The 21,809-nt window shown below is 43.1% G+C and overlaps 1 protein-coding gene across 1 annotated transcript in view; it reads left to right on the plus strand.

Moving 5' to 3' along the window:
• Positions 1–8,300: 8,300 nt before the first annotated feature.
• KDELR3 (KDEL endoplasmic reticulum protein retention receptor 3) overlaps positions 8,301–21,809 on the plus strand; it is a 58,461-nt gene continuing 44,952 nt past the window's right edge. The window contains exon 1 of the mRNA XM_053721265.1: positions 8,301–8,923. Coding sequence (XP_053577240.1) covers positions 8,833–8,923 — 91 coding nt within the window. The 5' untranslated portion in view covers positions 8,301–8,832. The remainder of the gene's footprint in view (positions 8,924–21,809) is intronic.

Here is a 21,809-nt window from a genome sequence, read left to right on the forward strand (position 1 = left end):
TTACAAGTATGTTGCAATGCAAACGCAACCTCACGTTCGCATTGCACGGAAGTATTGCGCTCACGAGAGCTCACTTCCATAGGCTCCAACGGGAGTCTTGTTCTCATGCCGTCAGACAAGGCATGAGACCGAGCGCAGCAAAGGGGGTAAGTTGCGCAGCTTTTTAGTACTGCATTGTTGCTTGTAGAGAACTATGTGGTTAACACTTACAATGGCGTCTGTAGAAGTTACATCTAGGGGGACACTTCGAGGAGGCGCCAGTGATTTGTGGGCGGGGCTGCAACACAGTTGGATGGGCACATGGGAGTCCCTCCCTTGGCGACATGACTGCTTAAACACATAGCTAAAGGCAGCTCTAGAGCAGCAATGCACTACTGGGAACTAGCTGAATACATCTGGTGAGCCAATGACAAGAGACACATGCATGTAGCTACTAATCATCAGCTAGCTCCCACAAGTGCATTGATGAACCTGAGCCTACCTAGGTATGCTTTTCAACAAAAGAAACAAGAGAACAAGAGAAAGGAAATTATTTGATAACAAAAGTAAATTGGAAAGTGTCTTAAAGGGATATAAAACCAAAACATGTTCTTCAATGATTCAGACAGAGCATGTAATTTTAAACAACTTTCCAAATTACTTTTTTAAATCTATTTTGCTTCATTCTCTTGGTATCCTTAGTTGAAAAGCATAGCAGCAATGCCCTACTGGGAGCTAGCTGCTGATTGTTGGCTGCACATATATACCTCTTGTCATTAGCTCATCTAATGTGCTCAACTAGCTACCAGTTGTGCATTGCTGCTCCTTTAACAAAGGATAAAAAGAGAATGAAGAAAATTGATAATAGAAGTAAATGTCCCTTTAAAATTGCTGCTCTATCTGATAAGTTTAACGGTGACTTTCCGTTTCATATCCCTTTAATGCCAGAGAAGTAAACAGACAATATTATGCTGTAAAGTCACCACTGGAGATAATCTTATATAACACCTTGTATGCTTTTCTGCGCTTCAGAGGAGAGGCAGGAAATAGCGCAGTGCGCGGAGATGAGATCAGTGGCTGCTCTGGGAAAACTCATCAAAGAGCATGAACTGTATGTGAGGCACAGGGGTAGTTGCCCCAGGGGTACGTGCAAACTACTGATCTCTCACCTTGTTTCTTATTATAGCATCTGGGTTTGATGTTTGCTGTCCTTGATGATCAGAGATGCGCAAAGGAACTAATCATATGGCTACTGAGGGCCACTTCTGTTTACTGGATTATAACTTAAAGGGACATGAAACCCAAGTTTTTTCTTTCATGATTCAGATAGAGCAGCAATTTTAAGCAACTTTCTAATTTACTTCTATTATCAATTTTTCTTCGTTCTCTTGGTATCATTATTTGAATAGCAGGAATGTAAACTTATAAGCCGGCCCATCTTTGGTTCAGCACCTGGGTAGTACTTGCTGATTGGTGGCTACATTTAGCCACCAATCAGCAAGCACTACGCAGGTGCTGAGCCAAAAATGAGCTGGCTCCTTTCAGATTTACTTCTATTATTAAATTTCCTTCACTCTCTTGATATCCTCTGTTGAAGGAGAGCAATGCTCTACTGGGAGCTAGCTCACAGTAGTGCATTGCTTCTGAGCCTACCTATTTATGCTTTTTCAACAATGGATACCAAAAGAATGAAGCAAATTAGATAAGAGAAGTACATTGGAAAATTGTTTAACATTTGCATGTACTATCTGAATCATGAAAGTTTATGTTTGACTTTACTGTCCCTTTAATGCCATTGCTCCCCTGCAAATCTATGTACACAGAATCAACTCTCACTAAGTTTCAAGAAGCTCACTGAATAGAAGATAGTTTGTAGTGGAATAGATCTGCACAAGGACCTAAGTGTGAGGAGGGAGGGGCAAGCGATAAAATGAAATATAATGTTAATGTTTTAGTTAAATAAAACTATTTAAATTGTTATTAAAGTAATAATTTTTTTCTCCTTCCAATAAAGTACAGCTGAAAAGTTGAATGATTAACCTATTAAATTGGAGATAGTTCACCCCCCAATAATGTCATACATTTCAGTGATCTATCTATGTATTTCTTATGGTATATAACTAAATCAGTTTTTCTGATATAACTGGAAAAATAATCTGAAACATTATTTTTCTAAAAATGAAACCTTTATGTAGAAAACCATGATTTAAATTAATTCTTACTGCTGGTGATTTAAATCAGGATTTACATCAATTAGATTTATATCAAATCCACCTTGTTTGAAAGTAAATTGTTCTGTAGTTGTTATCTGATGAAGTCAATTAGGTACATGTATGTACCAGGGTTAGCCTTGAGGAGTCAGATGTTGCATTTGAAGTTCTGAGAGTTAGTAATTGCTTAATTTCCAGAGCTAAATTTCTTAAAAAGGGCACAAAATAAGTAATGAAAATGTAATGCAAAGTTGTTTCATTTGCAGACTTTCTTTTTTTTTCTAACACCTGAGCCCTTATAACTTTTGATGCAATATTTTTTTAAATAATTTTTATCAGACAGTGTTATTATGAGTGTAACTGTACAATGTGTTTGTGCAACTTTTATGTCCTGCGTAACAGTTAAAGAGAGCTCTGAAGTCGCGCTAACCTCATGTGAGTTAAATTTGACTGAGCTCAAGCAAACACTTTTACTTTTAACTCGTAATACGCACGCTATTTACGTTGAGCGCAAAGAGCCACAGAATACCCCATATTGCTTGCGCACTACACTTAAAGGCTGTGACACACTGCAAGCGGAGCGGCGCGCAGTGTGTAGATGCGGCTGTGCGCGCTCAGTGTGTCCTGCCTTTTCATCTCTGAGCACTCTGCTGTGTCAGGTCGCGTAGCTGAGCGCTCAGAGATTAAATATTTGAACTTCAGAAGCGATGCGAAGCGGTCACAGCTTTTAGCGCGCCACTCGTAATTTAGCTCCTTGTAACCAGATATCTAGAATAGCACAGGAAGGAGGAACGCTGGCCCAGGATTAGTGAATGATTTAATCAGATATTGCAGGGAGTCAGTAGGTTTTCTTTTTGTGGTACTTGGTAATAATTTGAGAAGTGTTGTACGGGGGTTTATCAAGTTCTTTAGCTGCTGAATTCCATAAGTGAAGATCGTCTCATATACTGTATGTGTCATTTAAGTATGGAGAATGTGGATTTTGATTAGAAAGAACAGTACAGGGCCATTTTTCTTTAACCCCTTCACCCAATCTGACGTATATATATACCTTGTGCTGTACTTTGCTTTTCGTACTGCAACGTATATACAGTATATATGTCTGAGCTTCAGGAAGCTCCAGCAGTCTCATCCGAGAGTTGGAGTTCCTGAGCTACAGGCATCCGCCTGCATATGGAACCGGAGCGCGATCGGTACTCCGGTTCCATATGAGGGCAGATGCCAGATCGTTACAGGCGGTGACACTGTGTGGCCGGTGGGAGGAAATCCGGGAGGCAGGTGGGCGGTCCAACAGAGGGGGGTGGGGGGAGTGGAAGGGGCCTACACTGCAGAAAATAAAAAATACAGGGAGAGGGAGGGAAGGGGCACTACTATGCTACAGAAAAAAGGTAGGGTGGGGGTCCCTAACTAATGATAGTAGGAGGGGGGACCACTACACTACAAAAAAAAAAAAAATTATATTAAAAAGTGTTTATAGGTACTGACAGACAGCTGCCAAAACCAAAGATGGAGGACACTAGTTATAGAGGGAGGGTTAGAGAGCTATATGGGAGGGATCAGGGAGGTTGGAGGGTAAGGGGGGATTCTAAACTGCAGAAAACAGAAAAATAAATACAAATATTTAATTAAAGTACAAATGCCTTACATTTTCACATTGGCAGACTATCTGCTAGTACCTAAGATTGGGGTGACCTGTGGGGAGGGAAGAGAGCTATTTGGGAGGGACCAGGAGGTTGGAAGTGTCGTGTAAGAGGGTAACCTCTACACTAAAGCTTAAAGGGACACTGGACCCAATTTTTTTATTTCATGGTTCAGATAGAGCATGCAAATTTAAGCAACTTTCTAATTTACTCCAATTATCAATTTTTCTTCGTTCTCTTGCTTTCTTTATTTGAAAAAGAAGGCATCTAATCTATTTTTTTTGGTTCAGACCATGGAAAGCACTTGTTTATTGGTGGGTGAATTTATCCACCAATCAGCAAGAACAACACAGTGGGTTCACCAAAAATGGGCCGGCATCTAAACTTACATTCTTGCATTTCAAATAAAGATACCAAGAGAATGAAGAAAATTTGATAATAGGAGTAAATTAGTATCACGAAAGAAAAAATGTGGTTTCAGCGTCCCTTTTAATTAACCTTGCTTACAAGCTACCTAATTAATTAACCCCTTCACTGCTGGGAATAATAAAAGTGTGGTGCGCAGCTGCATTTAGTGGCCTTCTAATTACCAAAAACCAATGACAAAGCCATATGTCTGCTATTTCTGAACAAAGGGGATCAGAGAGAAGCTTTTACAACCATTTGTGCCATGACTGCACAAGTGGTATGTAATTGTTTTCAGTGAGAAACCCAAAGTTAGTGAAAACATTAACGATTTGATCACATTTGGCAGTGAAATGGTGGCATGAAACATACCAAAATGGGCCTAGATCAATACCTTGGATTGTCTGCTTAAAATATATATATATATGATAGGTAAATAAAAAACAAGGCTCTGTTTAAATGGAGTGATAGCAAAAATACAAACATTTCTCCAGAATTTTGGGCAAGTTCTTCTCTGAAAGTCCCAGTAGTGAAGGGGTTAAACTGATAATGGAAAATAAAGTGCTGCATATAAACAATGAAAAAGGCTGATTGTGACCACCATCCAAAGGGTCGTCTGCAGCTGTTCATATACTGATAATTATCAGATAAAATATACATTGTGATCAGCCCCTTCCCTCTGTGTATATAAGGTATATAGCGCTGTGTTAGGGAACCTCTGTATAAGGTATATGTTGTATGTGCTCTCTGTATGAAGGTCTCTGTGTATAAGGTCTGTACCTTGTGTATTAGGCTCTCTGTGTATAAGATATGTGTTTGAGGGTATATGAGTACAAGTTATATACCTTGTGTATCGGATCTGTGTATAAGATATATACTATGCGTATGAGTGTTACTGGGTATAAGGTATAGAGTATGTGTATGAGGGTCTCTGTGTATAAGGTATGTATGCCTGAGGGTCTCTATGCATAAAGTATATACTGTGTGTATGAAGATCTCTGTGTATAAGGTATATACTTTATGAATTAGGGTATGTCGACATAAGGTATATATATATATATATATATATATATATATGTGTGTGTGTGTGTGTGTATGCGGTCCCTGTGTATAAGGTATATACTATATGCAATAGTGTCTGTGTATACGGTATATGCAATGTTTATGAGGGTCTCTGTGTATAAGGTATATAATATATATGAGAGTCCCTGTGTATAAGGTATATATACTATGTGTATAAGGGTCTCTGTGTATAAGGCATATACTATGTGTATGAGGGTCTCTGTTTGTATAATTGGGTCTCTGTCTATAAGGTATATATGAATTATGGTATCTGTGCATGAGGTATTTACTTTGTGTATGAGGGGCTCTGTGTATAAGGTTTATAATATATATATATATATATATATGAGGGTCCCTGTGTATAAGGTATATATACTATGTGTATAAGGCATATACTATGTGTATGAGGGTCTCTGTTTGTATAAGTGGGTCTCTGTGTATAAGGTATATATGTATTATGGTATCTGTGCATATATAAGGTATATACTATATGTATGAGGGTCCCTGTGTATAAGGTATATATACTATGTGTATAAGGGTCTCTGTGTATATACTGTAGTACCTTATACACAGAGACCCTCATACATATGAGGGTCTCAGTGTATAAAGTATATAATCCAGGTGGCCCTCGTTTTACATCGGTTCAATTTTCACCGTTTCAGAATAACAACCTTTGTTTCCAGTCATGTGACTGCTATTGAAAAGCATTGAGAAGCAGTGCATTTATTAAAATAGCCAGTAGGTGGAGCTATCCGCTTGTGTTGCAGCAAAGCCAAGCAAGCTGAAATTAATCAGTTTAACCAGACCTGAGCTATCGAGCAGATTTCAAAGGAACAAGATCTTCCTGTCTATAAATCAGTCTAGATTGGAATGCATAGAAATAACTGTTTGCAGAAAAATGCAAGTGAAGTCTGTGTTGTGTGATTATTTTATTAGGTTTATAATGCTGTTTAGCAAATGTTTTTGTTCATGTAACTTAGTTTAATTATATATTCTGTGTTGTGTGATTATTTTATTAGGTTTATAATACTGTTTAACATTTAAAGTCTTCATTTCAAAGCTTTAAAAATAATGTATTAGGTGTTACTTATGACAATTTTGAGAGGGACCTGGAACCTAACTCCCTCACTTCCCATTGACTTACATTATAAACTGGGTTTCAATTTACAACGGTCTCGATTTACAACCATTCCTTCTGGAACCTAACCCCAGCGTAAACTGAGGGCTACCTGTATATATATGAGGGTCCCTGTGTATAAGGTATATATACTATGTGTATGAGGGTCTCTATCTATAAGGTATATACTATATGTATGAGGGTCCCTGTGTATAAGGTATATACTATATGTATGAGGGTCCCTGTGTATAAGGTATATACACTATGTGTATAAGGGTTTCTGTGTATAAGGCATATACTATGTGCATGTATAAGTGGGTATTTGTGCATGAGATATTTACTTTGTGTATAAGTGTCTCTGTGTATAAGGTATATATACTATATGTATAAGGGTATCTGTGTATAAGGCATATACTATGTGTATGAGGGTCTCTGTGTATAAGGTATATACTGTGTGTAAGAGGGTCTCTGTGTATAAGGTATATATACTATATGTATAAGGGTATCTGTGTATAAGGTATTTACTTTATGTATAAGGGTATCTGTGTATAAGGTATATACTTTATGTATAAGGGTCTCTGTGTATAAGGCATATACTGTACTATATGTATGAGGGTCTCTGTGTATAAAGCATATACTATATGTATGAGGGTCTCTGTGTATAAGGTATATACTATGAGGGTCCCTGTGTATAAGGTGTATATATACTATATGTATGAGGGTCTCTGTGTATAAGGTATATATACTATATGTAGTATAAGGGTATCTGTGTATAAGGTATATACTTTATGTATAAGGGTCTCTGTGTATAAGGTATATATACTATATGTATAAGGGTATCTGTGTATAAGGTATATACTTTATGTATAAGGGTCCCTGTGTATAAGGTATATACTGTGTGTATAAGGGATATACTATATGTATAAGGGTATCTGTGTATAAGGTATATACTTTATGTATAAGTGTCTCTGTGTATAAGGTATATACTGTGTGTATGAGGGTCTCTGTGTATAAGGTATATATACTATATGTATAAGGGTATCTGTGTATAAGGTATATACTTTAAGTATAAGGGTCTCTGTGTATAAGGTATATACTGTGTGTATGAGGGTCTCTGTGTATAAGGTATATATACTATATGTATGAGGGTCTCTGTGTATAAGGTATATATACTATATGTATGAGGGTCTCTGTGTATAAGGTATATATACTATATGTATGAGGGTCTCTGTGTATAAGGTATATATACTATATGTATGAGGGTCTCTGTGTATAAGGTATATATACTATATGTATGAGGGTCTCTGTGTATAAGGTATATATACTATATGTATGAGTGTCTCTGTGTATAAGGCATATACTATATGTATGAGGGTCTCTGTGTATAAGGTATATATACTATATGTATGAGGGTCTCTGTGTATAAGGTATATATACTATATGTATGAGTGTCTCTGTGTATAAGGCATATACTATATGTATGAGGGTCTCTGTGTATAAGGCATATACTATATGTATGAGGGTCTCTGTGTATAAGGTACAGTATATACTAACTATATGTATGAGGGTCTCTGTGTATAAGGTACAGTATATACTAACTATATGTATGAGGGTCTCTGTGTATAAGGTACAGTATATACTAACTATATGTATGAGTGTCCCTGTGTATAAGGTATATACTGTGTGTATGTATAAGTGGGTATAAGGGATCCTCACCCAGGGAACAGCCCCATCTCCAATGTAATATGCGTGTTACTAGAATATCCGTGTTACTGTTTACTTCCACGTTGCTCTTCCCCGGCTCTCCTGCCATCCGCCTTAAGGCGGCCTTTATCATTGCCCCGTCCCCTTTCTCCTCCCCGGTTCCCCAGCAGTGCCCTCCCCCAGCAGTGCCCTCCTCTCCCTGCAGCAGCCACGTCACCGTGATACCCAAGCTGGCTGCCTGCCCTGCACCGCTGGGAGTCCGCTCTTCTCCAACTACTCCCGCGCAAGGAACTGAGCGCTCCGCAGAGACGGGAGTCTGGGCTCACGGGGAGAGAGCACGGGGACTAGTTAGTGCGCTTGGGGGATACTAGTTAGTGAACCAGAAGAGGACTAGTTAGTGAGTCAGGAAAGTATTAGTGAGTGAGCCAGAGGGGACTAGTTGAGTATTTCCCTATGGGGAGGACTAGTTGGCACACTCCCTGAACTAATGGAAAAGTTAGTGCCCTTGGGCTAAGGATAGTTCTTTTATTTGTAAAACTTTTAACTACCTGGGGACAACTAGTTATATCTTGCACCAGGGATCAGATATATTACAATAGTTGGACTATTTGCAGCGTTATTTACTAGCAGAATAGGGGAGAGATCGTGATTTGTGCTCTGTATTTGCTATAGCTAGTGCCAATTGCTGTGTGCCAGAGGGCAACCCTAAAACAAAATGAACATTTTTAGGATTTTAGGGGACCTGTGCCACTTGCTGGCCCTCATCATTCTGCTGATGAAGATTTGGAAGAGCAAATCCTGTAATGGTGAGTTGTGGGCTGGGGGGCTGGGGATTTGTGAGCCTGGAGGTCCTTTTGGTACTGGCAGAATTAGTAAAGTTGGGGAGTGAGTGGGGGCATTTAGAGACTTAAATGGGTTGGGGGAGTTAGTAAGACTAGGAAAGTTACAGGAGTTAGTAGAGAGAAAGTCCAGGGGAAATAAAGAGGCAAAGGGAATCAGGGTGTGTGTGTGTGGGGTGTTAGTTATTGAGGCTAAATAAGTTATTGGGGTTGGAAGTGTTGGTGAATCCAAGGGGGCAATTAGTGGGGCCTGGGGGGTTGACTAGACTTGGAGAAGTTAGTTGGGATTGGGGAGATATTGGAGTTGGGGAAGTTAGTGGGGGGTGGTATGGGTAATAATTGGTGTTGGGGCAGTAAGGTAGTTAGTGGGGTCACATGATTTAATTGGGCAGGGGGACATAGGGTGAAGAAGTTTGTAAGTATTGACAAGATAGTGGGACTTCAGGATTTGGTGGGGCTTGATAAGATATTGGAGTAGGAGTCAGAGGAGTTAGAGGGGCCAGGAGGCATTAGTGAGTCTCAGGGAGTTAGTGAGGCTTGGGGGGGGGGGGGAATTAGTAAGGATGGGGGATAGTTAGTGGGTTTGGTGTATATAGTGTTAAAATAATACTTGTGTTATGCGTGTGTCACAGCGACTCACAGGGCACTAATGTTATTAAAGGCTCCTCATGCGTGTGTCACAAGGCACTAATGTTATTAAAGGTTCCTCATGCGTGTGTCACAGGGCACTAATGCTATTAAAGGCTCCTAATGTGTGTGTCACAGGGCACTAATGCTATTAAAGGTTCCTCATGCGTTTGTCACAGGGCACTAATGCTATTAAAGGCTCCTAATGTGTGTGTCACAGGGCACTAATGCTATTAAAGGCTCCTCATGCATGTGTCACAGGGCACTAATGTTATTAAAGGCTCCTCATGTGTGTGTCACAGGGCACTAATGCTATTAAAGGTTCCTCATGCGTGTGTCACAGGGCACTAATGCTATTAAAGGCTCCTCATGCATGTGTCACAGGGCACTAATGTTATTAAAGGCTCCTCATGTGTGTGTCACAGGGCTCTAATGCTATTAAAGGCTCCTCATGCATGTGTCACAGGGCACTAATGTTATTAAAGGCTCCTCATGTGTGTGTCACAGGGCACTAATGCTATTAAAGGCACCTCATGCGTGTGTCACAGGGCACTAATGCTATTAAAGGCTCCTCATGCGTGTGTCACAGGGCACTAATGTTATTAAAGGCTCCTCATGCGTGTGTCACAGGGCACTAATGCTATTAAAGGCTCCTCATGCTTGTGTCACAGGGCACTAATGCTATTAAAGGCACCTCATGCGTGTGTCACAGGGCACTAATGCTATTAAAGGCTCCTCATGCGTGTGTCACAGGGCACTAATGCTATTAAAGGCTGCTCATGCGTGTGTCACAGGGCACTAATGTTATTAAAGGCTGCTCATGTTTGTTTCACAGGGCACTAATGCTATTAAAGGCTGCTCATGCATGTGTCACAGGGCACTAATGTTATTAAAGGCTGCTCATGTGTGTGTCACAGGGCACTAATGCTATTAAAGGCTCCTCATGCATGTGTCACAGGGCACTAATGTTATTAAAGGCTCCTCGTGTGTGTCACAGGGCACTAATGCTATTAAAGGCTCCTCATGCGTGTGTCACAGGGCACTAATGCTATTAAAGGCTCCTCATGCGTGTGTCACAGGGAACTAATGCTATTAAAGGCTCCTCATGCATGTGTCACAGGGCACTAATGTTATTAAAGGCTCCTCATGTGTGTGTCACAGGGCACTAATGCTATTAAAAGTTCCTCATGCGTGTGTCACAGGGCACTAATGCTATTAAAGGCTCCTCATGCATGTGTCACAGGGCACTAATGTTATTAAAGGCTCCTCATGTGTGTGTCACAGGGCACTAATGCTATTAAAGGTTCCTCATGCGTGTGTCACAGGGCACTAATGCTATTAAAGGCTCCTCATGCATGTGTCACAGGGCACTAATGTTATTAAAGGCTCCTCATGTGTGTGTCACAGGGCACTAATGCTATTAAAGGCTCCTCATGCATGTGTCACAGGGCACTAATGTTATTAAAGGCTCCTCATGTGTGTGTCACAGGGCACTAATGCTATTAAAGGCACCTCATGCGTGTGTCACAGGGCACTAATGCTATTAAAGGCTCCTCATGCGTGTGTCACAGGGCACTAATGTTATTAAAGGCTCCTCATGCGTGTGTCACAGGGCACTAATGCTATTAAAGGCTCCTCATGCGTGTGTCACAGGGCACTAATGCTATTAAAGGCACCTCATGCGTGTGTCACAGGGCACTAATGCTATTAAAGGCTCCTCATGCGTGTGTCACAGGGCACTAATGCTATTAAAGGCTGCTCATGCGTGTGTCACAGGGCACTAATGTTATTAAAGGCTGCTCATGTTTGTGTCACAGGGCACTAATGCTATTAAAGGCTGCTCATGCGTGTGTCACAGGGCACTAATGTTATTAAAGGCTCCTCATGTGTGTGTCACAGGGCACTAATGCTATTAAAGGCTCCTCATGCGTGTGTCACAGGGCACTAATGTTATTAAAGGCTCCTCATGTGTGTGTCACAGGGCACTAATGCTATTAAAGGCTCCTCATGCGTGTGTCACAGGGCACTAATGCTATTAAAGGCTCCTCATGCGTGTGTCACAGGGCACTAATGCTATTAAAGGCTCCTCATGCATGTGTCACAGGGCACTAATGTTATTAAAGGCTCCTCATGTGTGTGTCACAGGGCACTAATGCTATTAAAGGTTCCTCATGCGTGTGTCACAGGGCACTAATGCTATTAAAGGCTCCTCATGCATGTGTCACAGGGCACTAATGTAATTAAAGGCTCCTCATGTGTGTGTCACAGGGCACTAATGCTATTAAAGGCTCCTCATGCATGTGTCACAGGGCACTAATGTTATTAAAGGCTCCTCATGCGTGTGTCACAGGGCACTAATGCTATTAAAGGCACCTCATGCGTGTGTCACAGGGCACTAATGCTATTAAAGGCTCCTTGTGCGTGTGTCACAGGGCACTAATGTTATTAAAGGCTCCTCATGCGTGTGTCACAGGGCACTAATGGTATTAAAGGCTCCTCATGCGTGTGTCACAGGGCACTAATGCTATTAAAGGCACCTCATGCGTGTGTCACAGGGCACTAATGCTATTAAAGGCTCCTCATGCGTGTGTCACAGGGCACTAATGCTATTAAAGGCTGCTCATGCGTGTGTCACAGGGCACTAATGTTATTAAAGGCTGCTTATGTTTGTGTCACAGGGCACTAATGCTATTAAAGGCTGCTCATGCGTGCGTCACAGGGCACTAATGTTGTTAAAGGCTGCTCATGTATGTGTCACAGGGCACTAATGCTATTAAAGGCTCCTCATGCATGTGTCACAGGGCACTAATGTTATTAAAGGCTCCTCATGTGTGTGTCACAGGGCACTAATGCTATTAAAGGCTCCTCATGCGTGTGTCACAGGGCACTAATGTTATTAAAGGCTCCTCATGCGTGTGTCACAGGGCACTAAAGTTATTAAAGGCTCCTCATGCGTGTGTCACAGGGCACTAATGTTATTAAAGGCTCCTCATGCGTGTGTCACAGGGCACTAATGTTATTAAAGGCTCCTCATGCGTGCGTCACAGGGCACTAATGTTATTAAAGGCTCCTCATGTGTGCGTCACAGGTCACTAATGCTATTAAAGGCTCCTCATGCATGTGTCACAGGGCACTAATGCTATTAAATACTCCTCATGTGTGTGTCACAGGGCACTAATGCTATTAAAGACTCCTCATGCGTGTGTCACAGGGCACTAATGCTATTAAAGACTCCTCATGCGTGTGTCACAGGGCACTAATGCTATTAAAGGCTCATCATGCGTGTGTCACAGGGCACTAATGGTATTAAAGGCTCCTCATGCGTGTGTCACAGGGCACTAATGCTATTAAAGGCACCTCATGCGTGTGTCACAGGGCACTAATGCTATTAAAGGCACCTCATGGGTGTGTGTTTGGGCAGTAAGGTAGTTAGTGGGGTCACAGGATTTAATTGGGCAGGGGGACATAGGGTAAAGAAGTTTCTAAGTATTGACAAGATAGTGGGACTTCAGAATTTGGTGGGGCTTGATAAGATATTGGAGTAGGAGTCAGAGGAGTTAGAGGGGCCAGGAGGCATTAGTGAGTCTCAGGGAGTTAGTGAGGCTTGGGGGGGGGGGGGGAATTAGTGAGGATGGGGGATAGTTAGTGGGTTTGGTGTATATAGTGTTAAAATAATACTTGTGTTATACGTGTGTCACAGCGACTCACAGGGCACTAATGTTATTAAAGGCTCCTCATGTGTGTGTCGCAGGGCACTAATGTTATTAAAGGCTCCTCATGCGTGTGTCACAGGGCACTAATGCTATTAAAGGCTCCTCATGCGTGTGTCACAGGGCACTAATGTTATTAAAGGCTCCTCATGCGTGTGTCACAGGGCACTAATGCTATTAAAGGCACCTCATGCGTGTGTCACAGGGCACTAATGCTATTAAAGGCTCCTCATGCGTGTGTCACAGGGCACTAATGTTATTAAAGGCTCCTCATGTGTGTGTCAAAGGGCACTAATGCTATTAAAGGTTCCTCATGCGTGTGTCACAGGGCACTAATGTTATTAAAGGCTCCTCGTGTGTGTCGCAGGGCACTAATGTTATTAAAGGCTCCTCATGCGTGCATCACAGGGCACTAATGTTATTAAAGGCTCCTCATGTGTTTGTCACAGGGCACTAATGCTATTAAAGGCTCCTCATGCGTGTGTCACAGGGCACTAATGTTATTAAAGGCTGCTCATGTTTGTGTCACAGGGCACTAATGCTATTAAAGGCTGCTCATGCGTGTGTCACAGGGCACTAATGTTATTAAAGGCTGCTCATGTGTGTGTCACAGGGCACTAATGCTATTAAAGGCTCCTCATGCATGTGTCACAGGGCACTAATGTTATTAAAGGCTCCTCATGTGTGTGTCACAGGGCACTAATGCTATTAAAGGCTCCTCATGCGTGTGTCACAGGGCACTAATGCTATTAAAGGCTCCTCATGCGTGTGTCACAGGGAACTAATGCTATTAAAGGCTCCTCATGCATGTGTCACAGGGCACTAATGTTATTAAAGGCTCCTCATGTGTGTGTCACAGGGCACTAATGCTATTAAAAGTTCCTCATGCGTGTGTCACAGGGCACTAATGCTATTAAAGGCTCCTCATGCATGTGTCACAGGGCACTAATGTTATTAAAGGCTCCTCATGTGTGTGTCACAGGGCACTAATGCTATTAAAGGTTCCTCATGCGTGTGTCACAGGGCACTAATGCTATTAAAGGCTCCTCATGCATGTGTCACAGGGCACTAATGTTATTAAAGGCTCCTCATGTGTGTGTCACAGGGCACTAATGCTATTAAAGGCTCCTCATGCATGTGTCACAGGGCACTAATGTTATTAAAGGCTCCTCATGTGTGTGTCACAGGGCACTAATGCTATTAAAGGCACCTCATGCGTGTGTCACAGGGCACTAATGCTATTAAAGGCTCCTCATGCGTGTGTCACAGGGCACTAATGTTATTAAAGGCTCCTCATGCGTGTGTCACAGGGCACTAATGCTATTAAAGGCTCCTCATGCGTGTGTCACAGGGCACTAATGCTATTAAAGGCACCTCATGCGTGTGTCACAGGGCACTAATGCTATTAAAGGCTCCTCATGCGTGTGTCACAGGGCACTAATGCTATTAAAGGCTGCTCATGCGTGTGTCACAGGGCACTAATGTTATTAAAGGCTGCTCATGTTTGTGTCACAGGGCACTAATGCTATTAAAGGCTGCTCATGCGTGTGTCACAGGGCACTAATGTTATTAAAGGCTGCTCATGTGTGTGTCACAGGGCACTAATGCTATTAAAGGCTCCTCATGCATGTGTCACAGGGCACTAATGTTATTAAAGGCTCCTCATGTGTGTGTCACAGGGCACTAATGCTATTAAAGGCTCCTCATGCGTGTGTCACAGGGCACTAATGCTATTAAAGGCTCCTCATGCGTGTGTCACAGGGCACTAATGCTATTAAAGGCTCCTCATGCATGTGTCACAGGGCACTAATGTTATTAAAGGCTCCTCATGTGTGTGTCACAGGGCACTAATGCTATTAAAGGTTCCTCATGCGTGTGTCACAGGGCACTAATGCTATTAAAGGCTCCTCATGCATGTGTCACAGGGCACTAATGTTATTAAAGGCTCCTCATGTGTGTGTCACAGGGCACTAATGCTATTAAAGGCTCCTCATGCATGTGTCACAGGGCACTAATGTTATTAAAGGCTCCTCATGCGTGTGTCACAGGGCACTAATGCTATTAAAGGCTCCTCATGCGTGTGTCACAGGGCACTAATGCTATTAAAGGCTCCTTGTGCGTGTGTCACAGGGCACTAATGCTATTAAAGGCTCCTCATGCGTGTGTCACAGGGCACTAATGGTATTAAAGGCTCCTCATGCGTGTGTCACAGGGCACTAATGCTATTAAAGGCACCTCATGCGTGTGTCACAGGGCACTAATGCTATTAAAGGCTCCTCATGCGTGTGTCACAGGGCACTAATGCTATTAAAGGCTGCTCATGCGTGTGTCACAGGGCACTAATGTTATTAAAGGCTGCTTATGTTTGTGTCACAGGGCACTAATGCTATTAAAGGCTGCTCATGCGTGCGTCACAGGGCACTAATGTTGTTAAAGGCTGCTCATGTGTGTGTCACAGGGCACTAATGCTATTAAAGGCTCCTCATGCATGTGTCACAGGGCACTAATGTTATTAAAGGCTCCTCATGTGTGTGTCACAGGGCACTAATGCTATTAAAGGCTCCTCATGCGTGTGTCACAGGGCACTAATGTTATTAAAGGATCCTCATGCGTGTGTCACAGGGCACTAAAGTTATTAAAGGCTCCTCATGCGTGTGTCACAGGGCACTAATGTTATTAAAGGCTCCTCATGCGTGTGTCACAGGGCACTAATGTTATTAAAGGCTCCTCATGCGTGCGTCACAGGGCACTAATGTTATTAAAGGCTCCTCATGTGTGCGTCACAGGTCACTAATGCTATTAAAGGCTCCTCATGCATGTGTCACAGGGCACTAATGCTATTAAATACTCCTCATGTGTGTGTCACAGGGCACTAATGCTATTAAAGACTCCTCATGCGTGTGTCACAGGGCACTAATGCTATTAAAGACTCCTCATGCGTGTGTCACAGGGCACTAATGCTATTAAAGGCTCATCATGCGTGTGTCACAGGGCACTAATGGTATTAAAGGCTCCTCATGCGTGTGTCACAGGGCACTAATGCTATTAAAGGCACCTCATGCGTGTGTCACAGGGCACTAATGCTATTAAAGGCACCTCATGGGTGTGTGTTTGGGCAGTAAGGTAGTTAGTGGGGTCACAGGATTTAATTGGGCAGGGGGACATAGGGTGAAGAAGTTTCTAAGTATTGACAAGATAGTGGGACTTCAGAATTTGGTGGGGCTTGATAAGATATTGGAGTAGGAGTCAGAGGAGTTAGAGGGGCCAGGAGGCATTAGTGAGTCTCAGGGAGTTAGTGAGGCTTGGGGGGGGGGGGGAATTAGTGAGGATGGGGGATAGTTAGTGGGTTTGGTGTATATAGTGTTAAAATAATACTTGTGTTATACGTGTGTCACAGCGACTCACAGGGCACTAATGTTATTAAAGGCTCCTCATGTGTGTGTCGCAGGGCACTAATGTTATTAAAGGCTCCTCATGCGTGTGTCACAGGCCACTAATGCTAATTAAGGCTCCTCATGCGTGTGTCACAGGGCACTAATGTTATTAAAGGCTCCTCATGCGTGTGTCACAGGGCACTAATGCTATTAAAGGCACCTCATGCGTGTGTCACAGGGCACTAATGCTATTAAAGGCTCCTCATGCGTGTGTCACAGGGCACTAATGTTATTAAAGGCTCCTCATGTGTGTGTCAAAGGGCACTAATGCTATTAAAGGTTCCTCATGCGTGTGTCACAGGGCACTAATGTTATTAAAGGCTCCTCGTGTGTGTCGCAGGGCACTAATGTTATTAAAGGCTCCTCATGCGTGCATCACAGGGCACTAATGTTATTAAAGGCTCCTCATGTGTTTGTCACAGGGCACTAATGCTATTAAAGGCTCCTCATGCGTGTGTCACAGGGCACTAATGTTATTAAAGGCTCCTCATGTGTGTGTCGCAGGGCACTAATGTTATTAAAGGCTCCTCATGCGTGTGTCACAGGGCACTAAAGTTATTAAAGGCTCCTCATGCGTGTGTCACAGGGCACTAATGTTATTAAAGGCTCCTCATGCGTGTGTCACAGGGCACTAATGTTATTAAAGGCTCCTCATATGTGTGTCACAGGGCACTAATGTTATTAAAGGCTCCTCATGCGTGTGTCACAGGGCACTAATGTTATTAAAGGCTCCTCATGTGTGCGTCACAGGGCACTAATGCTATTAAAGGCTCCTCATGCATGTGTCACAGGGCACTAATGCTATTAAAGGCTCCTCATGTGTGCGTTACAGCACACTAATGCTATTAAAGGCTCCTCATGCACATGTCACAGGGCACTAATGCTATTAAAGGCTCCTCATGCGTGTGTCACAAGGCACTAATGTTATTAAAGGCTCCTCATGCGTGTGTCACAGGGGACTAATGCTATTAAAGGCTCCTCATGCGTGTGTCACAGGGCACTAATGCCATTAAAGGTTTCTCATGCGTGTGTCACAGGGCACTAATGCTATTAAAGGCTCCTCATGCACGTGTCACAGGGCACTAATGCTATTAAAGGCTCCTCATGCGTGTGTCACAGGGCACTAATGCTATTAAAGGCTCCTCATGCGTGTGTCACAGGGCACTAATGCTATTAAAGGCTCCTCATGCGTGTGTCACAGGGCACTAATGCTATTAAAGGCTTCTCATGCGTGTGTCACAGGGCACTAATGCTATTAAAGGCTCCTCATGCGTGTGTCACAGGGCACTAATGCTATTAAAGGCTCCTCATGCGTGTGTCACAGGGCACTAATGCTATTAAAGGCTCCTCATGCGTGTGTCACAGGGCACTAATGCTATTAAAGGCACCTCATGCGTGTGTCACAGGGCACTAATGCTATTAAAGACACCTCATGCGTGTGTCACAGGGCACTAATGCTATTAAAGGCACCTCATGTGTGTGTCACAGGGCACTAATGTTATCAAAGGCTCCTCATGTGTGTGTCACAGGGCACTAATGTTATTAAAGGCTCCTCATGTATGTGCCACAGGGCACTAATGCTATTAAAGGCACCTCATGTGTGTCTCACAAGGCACTAATGCTATTAAAGGCACCTCATGCGTGTGTCACAGGGCACTAATGCTATTAAAGGCTCCTCATTCGTGTGTCACAGGGCACTAATGCTATTAAAGGCACCTCATGTGTATGTCACAGGGCATTAATGTTATTAAAGGCTCCTCATGCGTGTGTCACAGGGCACTAATGCTATTAAAGGCTCCTCATGCGTGCGTCACAGGGCACTAATGTTATTAAAGGCTCCTCATGTGTGCGTCACAGTGCACTAATGCTATTAAAGGCTCCTCATGCGTGTGTCACAGGGCACTAATGTTATTAAAGACTCCTCATGCGTGTGTCACAGGGCACTAATGCTATTAAAGGCTCCTCATGCGTGTGTCACAGGGCACTAATGTTATTAAAGGCTCCTCATGCGTGTGTCACAGGGCACTAATGCTATTAAAGTCTCCTCATGCGTGTGTCACAGGGCACGAATGCTATTAAAGGCTCCTCATGCGTGTGTCACAGGGCACTAATGCTATTAAAGTCTCCTCATTTATGTGTCACAGGACACTAATGTTATTAAAGGCTCTTCATGCGTGTGTCACAGGGCACTAATGCTATTAAGGGCTCCTCATGCTTGTGTCACAGGGCACTAATGCTATTAAAGTCTCCTCATGCGTGTGTCACAGGGCACTGATGCTATTAAAGGGTCCTCATGCTTGTGTCACAGGGCACTAATGCTATTAAAGGCTCCTCATGTGTGTGTCACAGGGCACTAATGCTATTAAAGGCACCTCATGTGTGTGTCACAGGGCACTAATGTTATTAAAGGCTCCTCATGCATGTGTCACAGGGCACTAATGTTATTTAAGGCTCCTCATTCGTGTATCACAGGGCACTAATGTTATTTAAGGCTCCTCATGCGTGTGTCACAGGGCACTAATGCTATTAAAGGCTCCTCATATGTGTGTCAAAGGGCACTAATGCTACTAAAGGCACCTCATGTGTGTGTCACAGGGCACTAATGTTATTAAAGGCTCCTCATATGTGTGTCACAGGGCACTAATGTTATTAAAGGCTCCTCATGTGTGTGTCACAGGGCACTAATGCTATTAAAGGCTCCTCATGTGTGTGTCACAGGGCACTAATGTTATTAAAGGCTCCTCATGTTTGTGTCACAGGGCACTAATGCTATTAAAGGCTCCTCATGCGTGTGTCACAGGGCACTAATGCTATTAAAGGCTCCTCATGTGTGTGTCACAGGGCACTAATGCTATCAAAGGCACCTCATGTGTGTGTCACAGGGCACTAATGCTATTAAAGGCTCCTCATGCGTGTGTCACAGGGCACTAATGTTATTAAAGGCTCCTCATGTGTGTGTCACAGGGCACTAATGCTATTAAAGGCTGCTCATGTGTGTGTCACAGGGCACTAATGTTATGAAAGGCTGCTCATGCGTGTGTCACAGGGCACTAATGTTATGAAAGGCTGCTCATGCGTGTGTCACAGGGCACTAATATTATTAAAGGCTCCTCATGCGTGTGTCACAGGGCACTAATTCTATTAAAGGCACCTCATGTGTGTGTCACAGGGCACTAATTCTATTAAAGGCTCCTCATGCGTGTGTCACAGGGCACTAATGCTATTAAAGGCTCCTCATATGTGTGTCACAGGGCACTAATGCTATTAAAGGCTCCTCATATGTGTGTCACAGGGCACTAATGCTATTAAAGGCTCCTCATATGTGTGTCACAGGGCACTAATGCTACTAAAGGCACCTCATGTTTGTGTCACAGGGCCCTAATGCTATTAAAGGCTCCTCATATGTGTGTCACAGGGCACTAATGTTATTAAAGGCTCCTCATGTGTGTGTCACAGGGCACTAATGCTATTAAAGGCACCTCATGTGTGTGTCACAGGGCACTAATGCTATTAAAGGCATCTCATGTGTGTGTCACAGGGCACTAATGCTATTAAAGGCTCCTCATGCGTGTGTCACAGGGCACTAATGTTATTAAAGGCTCTTCATATGTGTGTCACAGGGCACTAATGTTATTAAAGGCTCCTCATGCGTGTGTCACAGGGCACTAATGTTATTAAAGGCTGCTCATGCTTGTGTCACAGGGCACTAATGCTATTAAAGGCTCCTCATGCGTGTGTCACAGGGCACTAATGCTATTAAAGGCTGCTCATGCTTGTGTCACAGGGCACTAATGTTATTAAAGGCTCCTCATGCGTGTGTCACAGGGCACTAATGTTATTAAAGGCTCCTCATGTTTGTGTCACAGGGCACTAATGCTATTAAAGCCTCCTCATGCTTGTGTCACAGGGCACTAATGCTATTAAAAGTTCCTCATGCGTGTGTCACAAGGCACTAATGCTATTAAAGGCTCCTCCTGTGTATGTCACAGGGCACTTAATATTATTAAAGGCTCCTCATGCGTGTGTCACAGGGCCCTAATGCTATTAAAGGCTCCTCATGCGTGTGTCACAGGGCACTAATGCTATTAAAGGCTCCTCATGCGTGTGTCACAGGGCACTAATGCTATTAAAGGCTGCTCATGCGTGTGTCACAGGGCACTAATGCTATTAAAGGCTGCTCATGCGTGTGTCATAGGGCACTAATGTTATTAAAGGCTCCTCATGCGTGTGTCACAGGGCACTAATGCTAGTAAAGGCTGCTCATGCGTGTGTCACAGGGCACTAATGTTATTAAATGACCCTCATGCGTGTGTCACAGGGCACTAATGTTATTAAAGGCTTCTTATGTTTGTGTCACAGGGCACTAATGTTATTAAAGGCACCTCATGTGTGTGTCACAGGGCACTAATGCTATTAAAGGCACCTCATGTGTGTGTCACAGGGCACTAATGCTATTAAAGGCTCCTCATGCTTGTGTCACAGGGCACTAATGCTATTAAAGGTTCCTCATGCGTGTGTCACAGGGCAGTAATGCTATTAAAGGTTCCTCATGTGTGTGTCACAGGGCACTAATGCTATTAAAGGCTCCTCATGCTTGTGTCACAGGGCACTAATGCTATTAAAGGCACCTCATGTGTGTGTCACAGGGCACTAATGCTATTAAAGGCTCCTCATGTGTGTGTCACAGGGCACTAATGCTATTAAAGGCACCTCATGTGTGTGTCACAGGGCACTAATGTTATGAAAGGCTGCTCATGCGTGTGTCACAGGGCACTAATGTGATTAAAGGCTCCTCATGCGTGTGTCACAGGGCACTAATTCTATTAAAGGCACCTCATGTGTGTGTCACAGGGCACTAATGCCATTAAAGACTCCTCATGCGTGTGTCACAGGGCACTAATGCTATTAAAGGCTGCTCATGTGTGTGTCACAGGGCACTAATGCTATTAAAGGCTCCTCATATGTATGTCACAGGGCACTAATGCTATTAAAGGCTCCTCATATGTGTGTCACAAGGCACTAATGCTACTAAAGGCACCTCATGTGTGTGTCACAGGGCACTAATGTTATTAAAGGCTCCTC

This window comes from Bombina bombina, chromosome 7, assembly GCF_027579735.1.
Source record: "Bombina bombina isolate aBomBom1 chromosome 7, aBomBom1.pri, whole genome shotgun sequence".
NCBI classification, from domain to species: Eukaryota; Metazoa; Chordata; class Amphibia; order Anura; family Bombinatoridae; genus Bombina; species Bombina bombina.